This window comes from Chiloscyllium plagiosum, unplaced genomic scaffold (genome assembly GCF_037043375.1).
Source record: "Chiloscyllium plagiosum isolate Xiang-an unplaced genomic scaffold, Cpla_swu_hap1 HiC_scaffold_6, whole genome shotgun sequence".
NCBI classification, from domain to species: domain Eukaryota; kingdom Metazoa; phylum Chordata; class Chondrichthyes; order Orectolobiformes; family Hemiscylliidae; genus Chiloscyllium; species Chiloscyllium plagiosum.
Window position 1 is genome coordinate 114,055,276 of NW_028270144.1, and position 13,504 is coordinate 114,068,779.

The 13,504-nt window shown below is 44.6% G+C and overlaps 1 protein-coding gene across 2 annotated transcripts in view; it reads right to left on the reverse strand.

Moving 5' to 3' along the window:
- tubgcp5 (tubulin gamma complex component 5) overlaps nt 1–13,071 on the reverse strand; it is a 77,799-nt gene extending 64,728 nt beyond the window's left edge. For both annotated transcript variants that reach the window (XM_043692307.2, XM_043692306.2), the window contains exons 1-3: nt 12,906–13,071; nt 4,069–4,122; nt 3,874–3,982 (exon numbers count right to left, since the gene is read on the reverse strand). In XM_043692307.2, the coding sequence (XP_043548242.2) occupies nt 3,874–3,982; nt 4,069–4,122; nt 12,906–13,024 (282 nt within the window). In that variant the 5' untranslated portion in view covers nt 13,025–13,071. The remainder of the gene's footprint in view (nt 1–3,873; nt 3,983–4,068; nt 4,123–12,905) is intronic.
- Nucleotides 13,072–13,504: the final 433 nt, after the last annotated feature.

A 13,504-nucleotide genomic window follows, 5' to 3' on the forward strand; every position in this document is an offset into this window, starting at 1 on the left:
AGGGTGAGGTGGGGGAAGGGGAAATGAGGAAACTGTTGAAGTCCACATTGATGCCCTGGGGTTGAAGTGTTCCCAATTCCTTCGCCTCCACCGTATCTGCTCCCAGGAGGACCAGTTCCACCACAAAACACACCAGATGGCCTCCTTCTTTAGAGACCGCAATTCCCCTTCCCACGTGGTTAAAGATGCTCTCTAACGCATCTCGTCCACATCCCGCACCTCCGCCCTCAGACCCCACCCCTCCAACCGTAACAAGGACAGAACGCCCCTGGTGCTCACCTTCCACCCTACCAACCTTCGCATAAACCAAATCATCCGCCGACATTTCCGCCACCTCCAAACAGACCCCACCACCAGGGATATATTTCCCTCCCCATCCCTTTCCGCCTTCCGCAAAGACCGTTCCCTCCGTGACTACCTGGTCAGGTCCACGCCCCCCTACAACCCACCCTCCCATCCTGGCACCTTCCCCTGCCACCGCAGGAGCTGTAAAACCTGCGCCCACACCTCCTCCCTCACCTCTATCCAAGGACCTAAAGGAGCCTTCCACATCCATCAAGGTTTTACTTGCACATCCACTAATATCATTTATTGTATCCGTTGCTCCCAATGCGGTCTCCTCTACATTGGGGAGACTGGGCGCCTCCTAGCAGAGCGCTTTAGGGAACATCTCCGGATCACCCGCACCAATCAACCACATCGCCCCGTGGCTCAACATTTCAACTCCCCCTCCCACTCTGCCGAGGACATGGAGGTCCTGGGCCTCCTTCACCGCCGCTCCCTCACCACCAGACGCCTGGAGGAAGAACACCTCATCTTCCGCCTCGGAACACTTCAACCCCAGGGCATCAATGTGGATTTCAACTGTTTCCTCATTTCCCCTTCCCCCACCTCACCCTAGTTCCAAACTTCCAGCTCAGCTCTGTCCCCATGACTTGTCCGGACTTGTCCTTCCTGCCTATCTCCTTTTCCACCTATCCACTCCACCCTCTCCTCCCTGACCTATAATTTTCATCCCCTCCCCCACTCACCCATTGTAATCTATGCTACTTTCTCCCCACCCGCACCCTCCATGCTTATCTCTCCATGCTTCAGGCTCACTGCCTTTATTCCTGATGAAGGGCTTTTGCCCGAAACGTCGATTTCGAAGCTCCTTGACTGCTGCCTGAACTGCTGTGCTCTTCCAGCACCACTAATCCAGAATTCAATACAGCAACCAATTTCCAGAAACATTCTTGACCGGCAGGCCATCCAGCTCTGGAGTCTCCAACAGTGGCCTGTCAAGAATCCGAGTGGAACAAGATGTGGGGAGTCTCTCAGTCTCTCTCACCAGCAGACCCCATCGCCTCCACTGGATTAAATTCAGTCTAATGTGGAGTATGCTAATTGTAATTTCTGTCTTGTCCCAGCTGCTCACATTCAACCTGGAACCTTCTTTGCTAGTTTTGAAACCTGCAGCATTACCATCCCTTGCCCTTTCCCCTTTGATTTAACAAAATCTGTATGCATGCAAAAAAACGCAATGCTCAATTAAAGAAGTTATTTAGTGAATAATTTGAACAAATTATGGTTAGTTGCAGTTTCATGAGCTTGTAAGTGTAATTATTTCAAGCATTGAACACTTCCCTGAACTTAGCATTGTAAGCATTATCAAAACTAGAGGGTATGGGGTTTAATATGAGAGGGGAGAGATTTAAAAGGGATCTGAGGGGGCACTTTTTCTAACAAAGGTTGATATGTATATGGAACAAGCTACTAAAGGACATAGCAAGGGGAGTACAATCACAACATTTAAAAGACATTTGGAAGGTATATGGTTGGAAAAGGTTTACAGGATATGGGCCAAACGCGGGCAAATGAGACTGGTTTGGTTTAGGAAACCTGGTTAGCAAGGACAAATTGGGCCAAAGGGCCCATTTCCATGCTATGACTCTAAGGTATGCAGAGGAGGAATTCTACTTAATTTGCAATTACCAACTTCATCAGGCAACAGATGACAATTCTGAGAAGCAGAACATTTTCTCATTTAGTACAATTACAAGATGCTAACTGACTGTAACTCAAACTCAAAAGAACTCCTTGTTGAATCTTCTTCACATTGAAAATCAGGGATAATTGCACTCCCACAGGCTTATGAAGTTCAAGTTAATGAGTTACAAAGAACCGGTCTCCATGCATATCCAACAGGATGTGTTCCATCTCTGCACTGGTGAAATTAGTTGTTTGCCAGTATTCACATAGATCAGGGAAGAGAAAAACTCTCCTAACCATTAACCAGAAAACCACTAACCAGAAAATCCCGCTGGACATGCATATACATGGGGACCAGTTGTGATAATGACCAAACACACAACCTACGTACCACACAAACACATATAGGGATGTACAGCACAGAAACAGACCCTTCAGTCCAATACATCTGTGCCTACTAGACATCCCAATCTGACCTAGTCCCCCATTTGCTAGCATTTGGCCCATATCCCTCTAAACCCTTTCCATTCTTGTACCCATCCAGATGCCTGTCAAAGGTAGTATTTGTACCAGTCTCCACCACTTCCTCTGGTAGTTCATTCCATACACGCACCACCCTGTGTGAAAAAGTTGACCGAGGTCCCTTTTTAGCTCTTTTCCCTCTCACCTTTATAAGGTCACACCTCAGCCCCTGACAGTTCAGGGAAAATAGCCCCAGCCTATTCAGCCATTCCCGATGGCTCAAACCCAATTCCATCAACATCTTTTTAAATCTTTTCTGAACCCTTATAAGGTTAACATCATCTTTCTTATAAGCAGACCAGAACTGAATGCAGTATTCCAAAAGTGGCCTACCAATGTCCTATAAAGCCGCAACTCAACATCCCAATTCCTATACTCAATGCACTGAACAATAAAGGCAAATGTACCAAACACCTCCTTCGCTTTCTACCTGTGACTCCACTTTCAAGGAACTATGAACCTGCACCCCAAGGTCTAAATCAAACTCCATCTGCCACTCCTTGGCCCATCAGATCAATGTCACATTATATTCTAAGCTAACCTTCCTCACCATCCACCACATCACCAATTTTAGTGTCATCAGTAAACTTACTAACTGTACCTCATATATACACATTCAAACCATTTATAGATAATTAATGCAAAAAATAAGTAACGAGCACCAATCCTTGTGGCACACTGCTGGTCACAGATCTGCAGTCTTAAATACAATCTTGCACCATCACCGTTTGTCTCCTATCTTCAAGCCAATTCTGTTTCCAAATGGCTTTCTCTCCCTAGATTTCATGTGATTCCACACACCATAATAGCTCACATATTTGTATCATTCTACATTTTGAGTAGCCTGAGCCAATGTTTTTTAGATTAGGTTACTTACAGTGTGGAAACAGGCCCTTCGGCCCAACGTCCACACCGACCCGCCAAAGCGCAACTCACCCAGACCCATTCCCCTAACACTACGGGCAATTTAGCATGGCCAATTCACCTAAGCTGCACACTTTTGGACTGTGGGAGGAAACCAGAGCACCCGGAGGAAACCCACGCAGACACGGGGAGAATGTGCAAACTCCACACAGTCAGTCGCCCGAGGCGGGAATTGAACCCGGATCTCTGGTGCTAACCACTGTGCCACCGTGCCACCCACAATTGTTTTTAATCGCTATTTGCTGAGATGTTGGAGAGTATACAGCACTCATGAAGTATCATTTGTGCATGGCATAAATGACTTCAGGAGAAATTTAGGGGTGGAAATAATGTGGAAGTACAAGCAAGTTTTTTTAAACAAATGATTGCATTATTCAGTTCTTAAGAATACACAAAATTGTTGAAACAGTGAAGCTGAGTTCAATTTAACAGAAGACTTAGATGAAAACTGGTTACCTTTGTTCCTTCGACAGTCTCAAGGGGCAACTCCAGAAATTCATCTGTTAACCTCCGCCAGCTTACAGCTTTAGGGAGTTCTGAATGAATAATCAGTTTTTCGTGGATTCTGAGAAGCAAAAGTTAAGGTCAGTTGACAGCATTTCATAACTTCTGTAAAATAAGACGCATGTATAAGTGATGGAAGAAGCTCACCCATCAATCACACGTGTTATTTTCTGACTGTCTACATCAAGAAATCGATGGAATCTGAAAGAAAAATTAAAAAGTCAAAACCAAATATCATGCAATAGGAAAAAGAAATATAATAAAACAGACAAACCAGAAACAAATTATAACTTCTTACAAAGCTAGCAAGGTTTTATTGGTGGTGGAATAGTCACAAATGTTTCTTTTCATTAGCATAATTAATGAAATAATTAAAATAAAAGATAATTTTCAAAACATATATGTGGTTATAACTATTATACTTCAGCCAAGTTGATGAAGAGGTATGCTGCTCCTAACATTTTCAAAATTTGAATTGGATGTTAAAAGTATGCAAAAAGCAGACAGAAGTTGGTTTGATCACAATTAGGCCTGCTTGCGGCCTCTAATCTACTGCTGTAAGTGAAAACCATCTTCCAACCACATGGTGGCAACCAATGCTGCAGCACAAACATAGTCTCTGCATTGTTCTAGCGAATGTATACTTTTAAACAAGGAATAGAAAAAGTTGTTTGTGGTTTTGTGGAATATCAACTGAACACAAAATGCACAGTTGAGTATTCTGAATTTTGATGTCCAATGTACAGCAGTTTTTCCACATTGGGGTATATATGCATTCAGCACATATAAATTGCAACATTGCTTGAGGATTAAATTTATATCACTGTGTTCAATTGTAGATCTTCCAAATTTATATTTGTAGCAAACCTCAAATTCAGCATTAAGGAAACAGAGAGCACTTTGTTCAGTTCCTGTCGCATACTCCAATCCCCAGTCACCAAATCCAACTCTCCATTAGCAACCAGCTGGAGTTGAACCAGACTTCTTGCAATTGTGATGCCATATTTGACCCTGACATCAGTTTTCTACCACACATCCACCCTATTGCTAAAATCAGCTGTATCCACTTCAGTTTAATCACCCTTTTCGTAGCCATCTGCAAGTGAAATGCACATTCAAAACCTTGTTACTTATAGACTTGTGTATTCCAATGCTCCCCTAGTCGGATGCCTATGTTTCACCTGTTGCAGATGCAAGGTCATTCAAAATGCTATTGCCCTTGTCCTAACACATCAAACCCCACTCACCCATCACTTCTACACAAGCTGATCTACGTTAAGTCCTCATCAAACAATGCCTCAATTCTGAAATTCTCATCTTTGCTTTGAAACATAAAAGAGGTAGGAGCAGGAGTGGTCCATTCAACCCATTGAGCCTGCTCCACTAACTTATTAAGAACATCGCTGATTCGCTTTTTCTTGGAAATTTATATGTCTCTTTTTTACATCTAATACTATTTCTAACTTTCCGCTTAAGTCATGTTTTGGCCACTTTTGTCTTTGCATTCCTGCGCCAGACAGGAATAAACAACTTTTATAGTTACACTCATTCATTTTTTAAATGTTTGCCATTGCTTGTCTGCTGTCATTACTTTCAGTAATATTTCCCAAACCATCACAGCTAACTCACAACTTATACTACTGTAGTTTCCCTTTTTAAAAATCAGGAATCTCATCTCATAGACAAATAGTTTCTACATTGCTTCATTGAGTGAATTTTTTAAATAAGGGCTTCCTCAGAACAGAAAAGGTTGTTTATGACTTTGTAAAATGACCACAGAATACAAAATGTACAGTTGATATACAGTTTCAACTACCTCACTCTACATCTTGATGAAAAGTACGATCATATTATGCTCGCTCCTTCTTCAAAGATCCTATCTTCCTGGTGGTGGAATTTGAATAAAGATTTGTGCACTTTGTGTCTTTCACTGTGTCTCCCACCTGCACACACACACACCATGGGTGCTGGGGATAAAATAAGCACTACCGCACTTAGAAAAAAAAAGAAAAAAAAAAGAATTAAAAAAAAAGAGAAACAGGAGTAGGGCCCGGGTGTCCTTGGAGAAGGAGCACGCGGTGTCCACCAACACCCTGGAGGAGATCAGGGAGAGGTGGGCGCCGCAGGGAGTGGAGTGCATCATTTCTCCCTCCAACTCTATTTTGATTTAGTCCCTACCCTCCCCTTCACTGTTTTGATCACACAGCACTGTCCCTTGATGTGAAGGGCAGTGTTTGTCACTGGCCACCCGGGTGTTTTCCTATCTTCCTGGTGGTGGAAATTGAATAAAGATTCGTGCACTTTGTGTCTTTCACTGTGTCTCACACCTGCACACACACACACCATGGGTGCTGGGGATAAAATAAGCACTACCGCACTTAGGTGGTAGTGTGGGAAAAGAAAAATGAAAAAAAAAAATGAACAGGGAATTCAACTGCTTGAAAAAAAGAAAAAGAAAAGGGGGAGTGTCCCAACTCTATATAAAAAAAAAGAAACAGGAGTAGGGCCCGAGTGTCCTTGGAGAAGGAGCACGCGGTGTCGACCAACACCCTGGAGGAGTTCAGGGAGAGGTGGGCGCCGGAGGGAGTGGAGTGCATCATTTCTCCCTCCAATTCTATTTTGATTTAGTCCCTACCCTCCCCTTCACTGTTTTGATCACACAGCACTGCCCTTTGATGTGAAGGGCAGTGTTTGTCACTGGCCACCCGGGTGTTTTCCTATCTTCCTGGTGGTGGAGTTTGAATAAAGATTGGTGCACTTTGTGTCTTTCACTGTGTCTCACACCTGCACACACACACCATGGGTGCTGGGGATAAAATAAGCACTACCGCACTTAGGTGGTAGTGTGGGGGTTAATATATATATTAAAAAAAAGAAAAGAAAAAGAAAAAAAAAGAGAAACAGGAGTAGGGCCCGGGTGTCCTTGGAGAAGGAGCGCGCGGTGTCCACCAACACCCTGGAGGAGTTCAGGGAGAGGTGGGCGCCGCAGGGAGTGGAGTGCATCATTTCTCCCTCCAACTCTATTTTGATTTAGTCCCTACCCTCCCCTTCACTGTTTTGATCACACAGCACTGTCCCTTGATGTGAAGGGCAGTGTTTGTCACTGGCCACCCGGGTGTTTTCCTATCTTCTTGGTGGTGGAATTTGAATAAAGATTCGTGCACTTTGTGTCTTTCACTGTAAAAAAGAAGAAAAAAAAATAACCAGGAGACACCAACACCCTGGAGTTGAAAGAAAAAAAAAGAAACAGGAGTACAGCCATCCTCAGCGCTGTCACCCCGGGCAGGTACCTGGCTGGGCTGCCCCAGAGGTGATCGAAAGGTGCTGAGGGTGGTTAGTGAAGCCGGAAGGTGGGTAGGCCTTCCTGACCGCTGTCACCCTGGGCGGGTACCGGGGCGGGCTGTCCTAGAGGTGGTCGAAAGGTGTGTCAGGGCGGACCGAGAACTGGAAGGGGCGTGGGGTGGACCGAGAACCGGAAGGTGGGTAGGGGCGGGCTGCCTTAGAGTGGTCGGAAGGTGGGAGGGGTGGGGGCTTGCTGGGTCTGTATTGTCTGCACTTTTGTATGTAACAGTACTGTCTAATGTACAACTATCATTGCTGTTGTCTCTTTATATCTTTATGTGAAACTGGGATTTGAGGTTTGTCATGGTAGGGTTTGGGGCCTGGCTTTGCTGCTCTTCTCCCTTGTAAAATTGCTGTCTCTTGTATGCAGCTGTAAATGTAACTGTTTGTTGTAAACTGTTTTTGTAATTTGTTTAATAAAATAAAAAAAAGAAAAGAAAAAAAGCAACAGGAGTACATGAATAAAGATTCGTGCACTTTATGTCTTTCACCATGTCTCACAACCGCATACACTCAACATGGATGCTGGGGAAAAAATAAGCACTACCGCAGTTAGGCGGTACTGTGGGGGGGTTTAAAAAAAACAGGGGAGTGCCAGAGGTTAAGAAAATAAAGAATAAACAAAAAAAATTAACAGGAGTACATGTATAAAGATTCGTGCACCCTGTGTCTTTCACTGCGTCTCACACCTGCACACGCACAACATGGGTGCTGGGGAAGAAAAGCACTAAAAAAAACAGGAGTGACAGGGATTCTGTAAAATAAAAGAAGAAAAAAAAAAACAAGAGTACAGGTCTGAAGACCTCCTCATGGGTCTGCTCCTGGGCCTGGCCAAACTGGCCATCAACAGGTCCAGGCAGCGGGCTGTGGAGGGGGTCGTTAGGGCTGACTGCCTGCCCCTCTTCCGCGGATACATTACAGCCGGGGTGTCTCTGGAGAGGGAGCACACAGTGGCCACCGACACCCTAGAGTTGCTCAGGGAGAGGTGGGCGTTGCAGGGAGTGGCGTGTCTTATTTCCCCCGCCAACTCTATTTTGATTTAATCCCTGCCCTCCCCTTCACTGTTTGATCACACGGCATTGCCTTTTGTGAAGGGCACTGCTTGTCACTGGCCACTCGGGTGTTTTCCTTTCTTCCTGGTGGTGGAAATTGAATAAAGATTTGTACACCTTGTGTCTCTCACTGTGTCTCACACCTGCACACACACAACATGGGTGCTGGGGAAAAAATAAGCACTACCGCAGTTAGGCGGTAGTGTGGGGGGTTTAAAAAAAACAGGAGTGCCAGGAGTTAAGAAAAAAAAATAAACAAAAAAAAAGAAACAGGAGTACATGTATAAAGATTCGTGCACCTTGTGTCTTTCACTGTGTCTCACACCTGCACATGCACAACATGGGTGCTGGAGAAGAATAAGCACTAAAAAAAAAACAGGAGTGACAGGGATTCTGTAAAAATAAGAAAAGAGAAAAAACAATAAACAGAAGTGACAGGGATTCTGTAAAACAAAAGAAAAAAAAAGAAACAGGAGTACAGGTCTGAAGACCTCCTCGTGAGTCTGCTCCTGGGCATGGCCAAACTGGCCATCAACAGGTCCAGGCAGCGGGCCGTGGAGGGGGTCGTTAGGGCTGACTGTCAGTCCCTCTTCTGCCATTACATTAGAGCCTGGGTGTATTTGGAAAAGGAGCATGCGGTGTCCACCAACGCCCTGGAGTTGTTCGGGGAGAGGTGCGCACCGCAGGGAGTGGAGTGCATTATTTCCCCCTCCAACTCTATTTTGATTTAATCCCTGCCCTCCCCTTCACTGTTTGATCACACAGCATTGCCCTTTGATGTGAAGGGCACTGCTTGTCACAGGCCACACAGGTGTTTCTTTTCTTCCTGGTGGTGGAAACCGAATAAAGGTTTGTGCACCTTGTGTCTTTCACTGTGTCTTACACTTGCATACACACAACATGGATGCTGGGGAAAAAATAAGCACTACTGCAGTTAGTTATGCGGTAGTGTGGGAGTAAGAGAAAAAAAAGTGTCAAAAAAGAAAAAAAAAACAGAAGTGAGAGAGGTTCTGTTCACTCTGAAAGCTGGCTCTTGAGGGAGCTGGACCAGTGTGTGGAAAAAAAAAAGAAACACCTGCACACATACTTGGGTGCGGGGGGAAAAATAAGCACTACCGCAGTTAGGCGGTAGTGTGGGGATAATGGGGAAAAACAAGAAAAAGAAATAAACAGGAGTACCAGAGCTTCTGTTCTCTCTGGGAGCTGGAGCAGTGCGTGAAAGGACTCCCCTTTGTTGTATCAAAGGAGGGGACAAAAAAATAGAAACAGGAGTATTCGGGGCTCTGCTGTGAGCTGGCTCAGTATCACGTACTATGCATGTGTAAATAAAGAGTGACTTGGGGACAGGATACCTGCCTTTGTGGAGTTACGCAGTTGTTGGTTTGTTCACTGAGCTGATGGGTTGTCATGCAGATGTTTTGTCACCAAACTAGGTAACATCACCAGTGCGACTTCCGTGAAGCATTACTGTTCTACTCTGCTTGATATTTAGATGATTTGGTCTGTTCAGTTGGGTGTTGTCATTTCTGGTTTTTGTCTGCAGTGGTTTGTATATGGGGTCTATTTCTACAGGTTTGATGATGGCATTCTGGGCTGAAAACCAGGCCTCTAGGAATTCCCATGCGTATCTCTGTTGAGTTTGGCTGAGGATGGTAACGTTGTCCCAGTCAAATTGATGGCCCTCCTTGTCTGCATGTATTGAGATGAGGGAGAATTGGTTATGCTGTCTCGTTATTAGTTGGTGTTCCCATATCCAGATTGCTAGTTTTATGCCGATCTGTCCAATGATGTGCTTATGGCAGTTGTTACATGAGATTTGAATGGGAGTCAAAAAGTGTGGTGCTGGAAATGCACAGCCAGTCAGGCAGCATCCAAGGAGCAGAAGAATCGACATTTCAAGAACCAGCTGTTCCTGATGAAGAGCTTATGCTTGAAAAGTTAACTCTCCTGCTCTCTGGATGTTGCTTGACCGGCTGTGCTTTTTTAGTACCATATGTTTTGACTCTGAGCATCAGCATCTGCAGTCCTCACTTTCTCCCAGTCTAGGAATGGGAGCTGATTGTTGTTCTCCTCTTTAGTGAATATGTTGTTGATGAGATGATACGTTTCCTCTAATTTAATGTGTTTGATGACAAATGTGTCATCCATGCATCTAATCCATAGCTTTGGTTGGATCGTGGGAAGGCTATGTGTTCCAGTCTTTGCAAGACTGCTTCCACTACAAATCCTCAGATGGGTGATCCCGTGGGTGTGCCACTGATTTGCTGATATTTGTCTGTTGAAGACTAAGCAAGTGGTGAGGCATAGGCCTAGTAGTTTGAGCATATTGCCTTGCTTATGGTGTTGTTGAGGGTCAACGTTTCTGGTTCTTCTTAGTGGTGTCACATGTGTTTCTTTAGCTAGTGGCACATCAATGGAAGTAAACAGTGCTTATATTGTCAAATGATACCATGATTTCATTATTGTCAATTTTTATGTTTTTGAGGTTAAGGAATTCCTGGGTTGAATGCATGGCATGGGTTGATCTGTTGACAAGGTGTTTCAGTCTCTGTCGTAGTTCCTTGGCCAACTTGTGTGTCAGTGTGCCCAGTAGAGAAACTATGGGTCTGAGGGGGGGGGGGGTCTGGTTTATGCACCTAGGGGAGTCTGCAAAAGGGGTGGGGAGGGGTGTTTCATTCTGTTTTCATTCTGAGGTAATCTGTCTGGGCTATCTGTCCAGTCTGTTTGGGTTTATTCAGTATATAAATGATTTCGTTTTCTCACTGGCGTGGGGTCTGTCTCCACCTGTTGATATATGTCGGTTTCCACAAGTAGCAGCTGTGCTTTTTCAAGGTAGTCTGGTTTGTTTATTATGACAGCCTTGTGCCCTTTGTCCGCTGGTAGGATATGAAGTTTTTAATCTTTCTTTAGTTCTTCAAGGGCTTTTCTTTCTGATGTATTGAGGCTGTTCAATTAATTTCTTCAGTTCAGGGCTGGGACTATAGTTTGTCAGATCAACTGTTGTGTTTCATCTGAGAGTCCATTGGTTTTCAGCATCAAGTCAAGAGCAGCTAGGAAATCTGTTTTGTTAACGTCTCTGTGATTATAGTTAACTCCACACATTAGGGCAGCTTTCTCATTGTCTTTTAATGCTCTGTTGAATAAATTTCTTATCCATGAGTCTGGTTTGTCCTTGTCCTTACTGTGAATCAGTTTGGTCAGTTTCTGCTGTAGTGTAAGTTTCTTTTTCATTATAGGCTTGTGTTATTTGATGATGGCCTATTCTAGGATTGCAGTCCATCAAGTATAGTGATTTTTGCCACACAATTTCCCTCTCATGGTTATGGAGTTACTTCAATACCCAGTCAAAGTTGGCCTGTTCTCTTGTTGGTTCCTCAACATATCAGCTCAGAAAGCCATTCAAGATCTTTTTCCTGTGGTGGGTGAGTCCAGAACTAGAGGGCATAGGTTTAGGGTGAGAGGAAAACATTTCAAAAGGGACCCAAGGATCAACTTTTTCACGGAGAGGGTGGTGCATGTGTGGAATAAGCCTCCAGAGAAGCGGTGGAAGCATTTAAAGGTATCTGGATGGGTATATGAAAAGGAAGGGTTGAGAGGGATTGGGGGCAAGTGCTGGCAAATGGGACTAGATTAGGTTAAGATATCTGGTTGGCATGGACCATTCGGACTCAAGGGTCTGTTTCCATGATGTACATCTCTATGACTCTAGGAATTCTTCTAAAGTATTGAGATGATTTTGATAACCTCCATACCTAGCCCTCCCTCCCTCCCTCCCACTCTCCACACCCCCTACAATCCTTCCAAGATCTTTGAGGAACAACAATATTGATCCTTTGCCTCAAAGTCCCCTTATATTAGTTTCTCCATCACTCCCGGGGCTCTGAACTGCATAATTTTCTCCTGAAATCTCCTTTTAAATCAGTTCTTAAAAGGCCATTTATTTTGAGAGAAAGTGAGGGCTGCAGATGCTGGAGATCAGAGCTGAAAATGTGTTGCTGGAAAAGCGCAGCAAGTCAGGCAGCATCCAAGGAACAGAAGAATCAACGTTTCGGGCATAAGCCCTTCTATTTTGGTCAAGCTATTGATGTCTGGCCGCATGCGGCCCCCTTACCTGGCTGAAATTGTGTCAAAGATTGTTCCCTAACACCCCAGTAATCTGAAACATAAACAGAAAGGGCTGCAGAAACTCAGCAGGTCTGGCAGCATCAGCGGAGAGAAAAACAGAGTTAACGTTTCTATCAGTAAACTGCCTGGGAAGGAGGGGTCACATTGTTAAGTTAAAGGCGATATTTAACAGCATGCTTGTTGTTACAGCCACTGAATACATAGCTTCCAAACTATAAGGATTCTGAATATTGTGAAAAAAATCACACAACACCAGGTTATAGTCCAATAGGTTTAATTGGAAGCACTAGCTTTCGGAGCGCTGGTCCTTCAATACCTGAAGGATAAAGGAGCAGCGCTTAGAAAGCTAGTGCTTCCAATTAAACCTGTTGGACTATAACCTGGTGGTATGTAACTTTTACACTTTATACACCCAAGTCCAATACCGGCGTCTCCAACTCATCGATATTGTCAGGCTTCAATTACCTGACATTAGACCAGGTGAACTGCAACGCCATCTGGAAATCAGGATCATCCTCCGGGACCCCACTAATGTATTGTATCAACTTCTTTAAATCCTTCTCGAACTTATTCCAATGCGCCATGAGTATAAATTAAAAGCGGGAACAGCTCCTTTTCGAACAAGTCACCCGCGGACTGGGCCTGACGCCACCGCCGGAAGTGACCCTCCCCCCCGGAACCACTAGAAGATCGTGCCTGTTGCCATTGGAAACCCGGCAGCGCGCGGCCGGTTAGGTGACCGTTTATTTTCGAATTTCAACATCTTTTCAAACGTCCAGGTGCCGCGGAAGGCCTCCGGCTTCATGATACAGATGTTTAAGAGGCCTGCAGTTTGTAACGTATTGTAATTATTTCCATGCATAAATGTCCACGGTTTTCCGTTTTATCGCACGTCGCCTGAGTGATATTCCTAATTTATCATATAATTCCTACAGTGTGGAAACAAGCCATTCGGCCCATTGAGTCCGCACTGACCCTCCGAAGAGCATCTCCCCACCCCTGCCCCTATAAACCTGCATTTTTCATGGCTAATCCACCGAGTCTACACAAGAGGTGGCAGATGG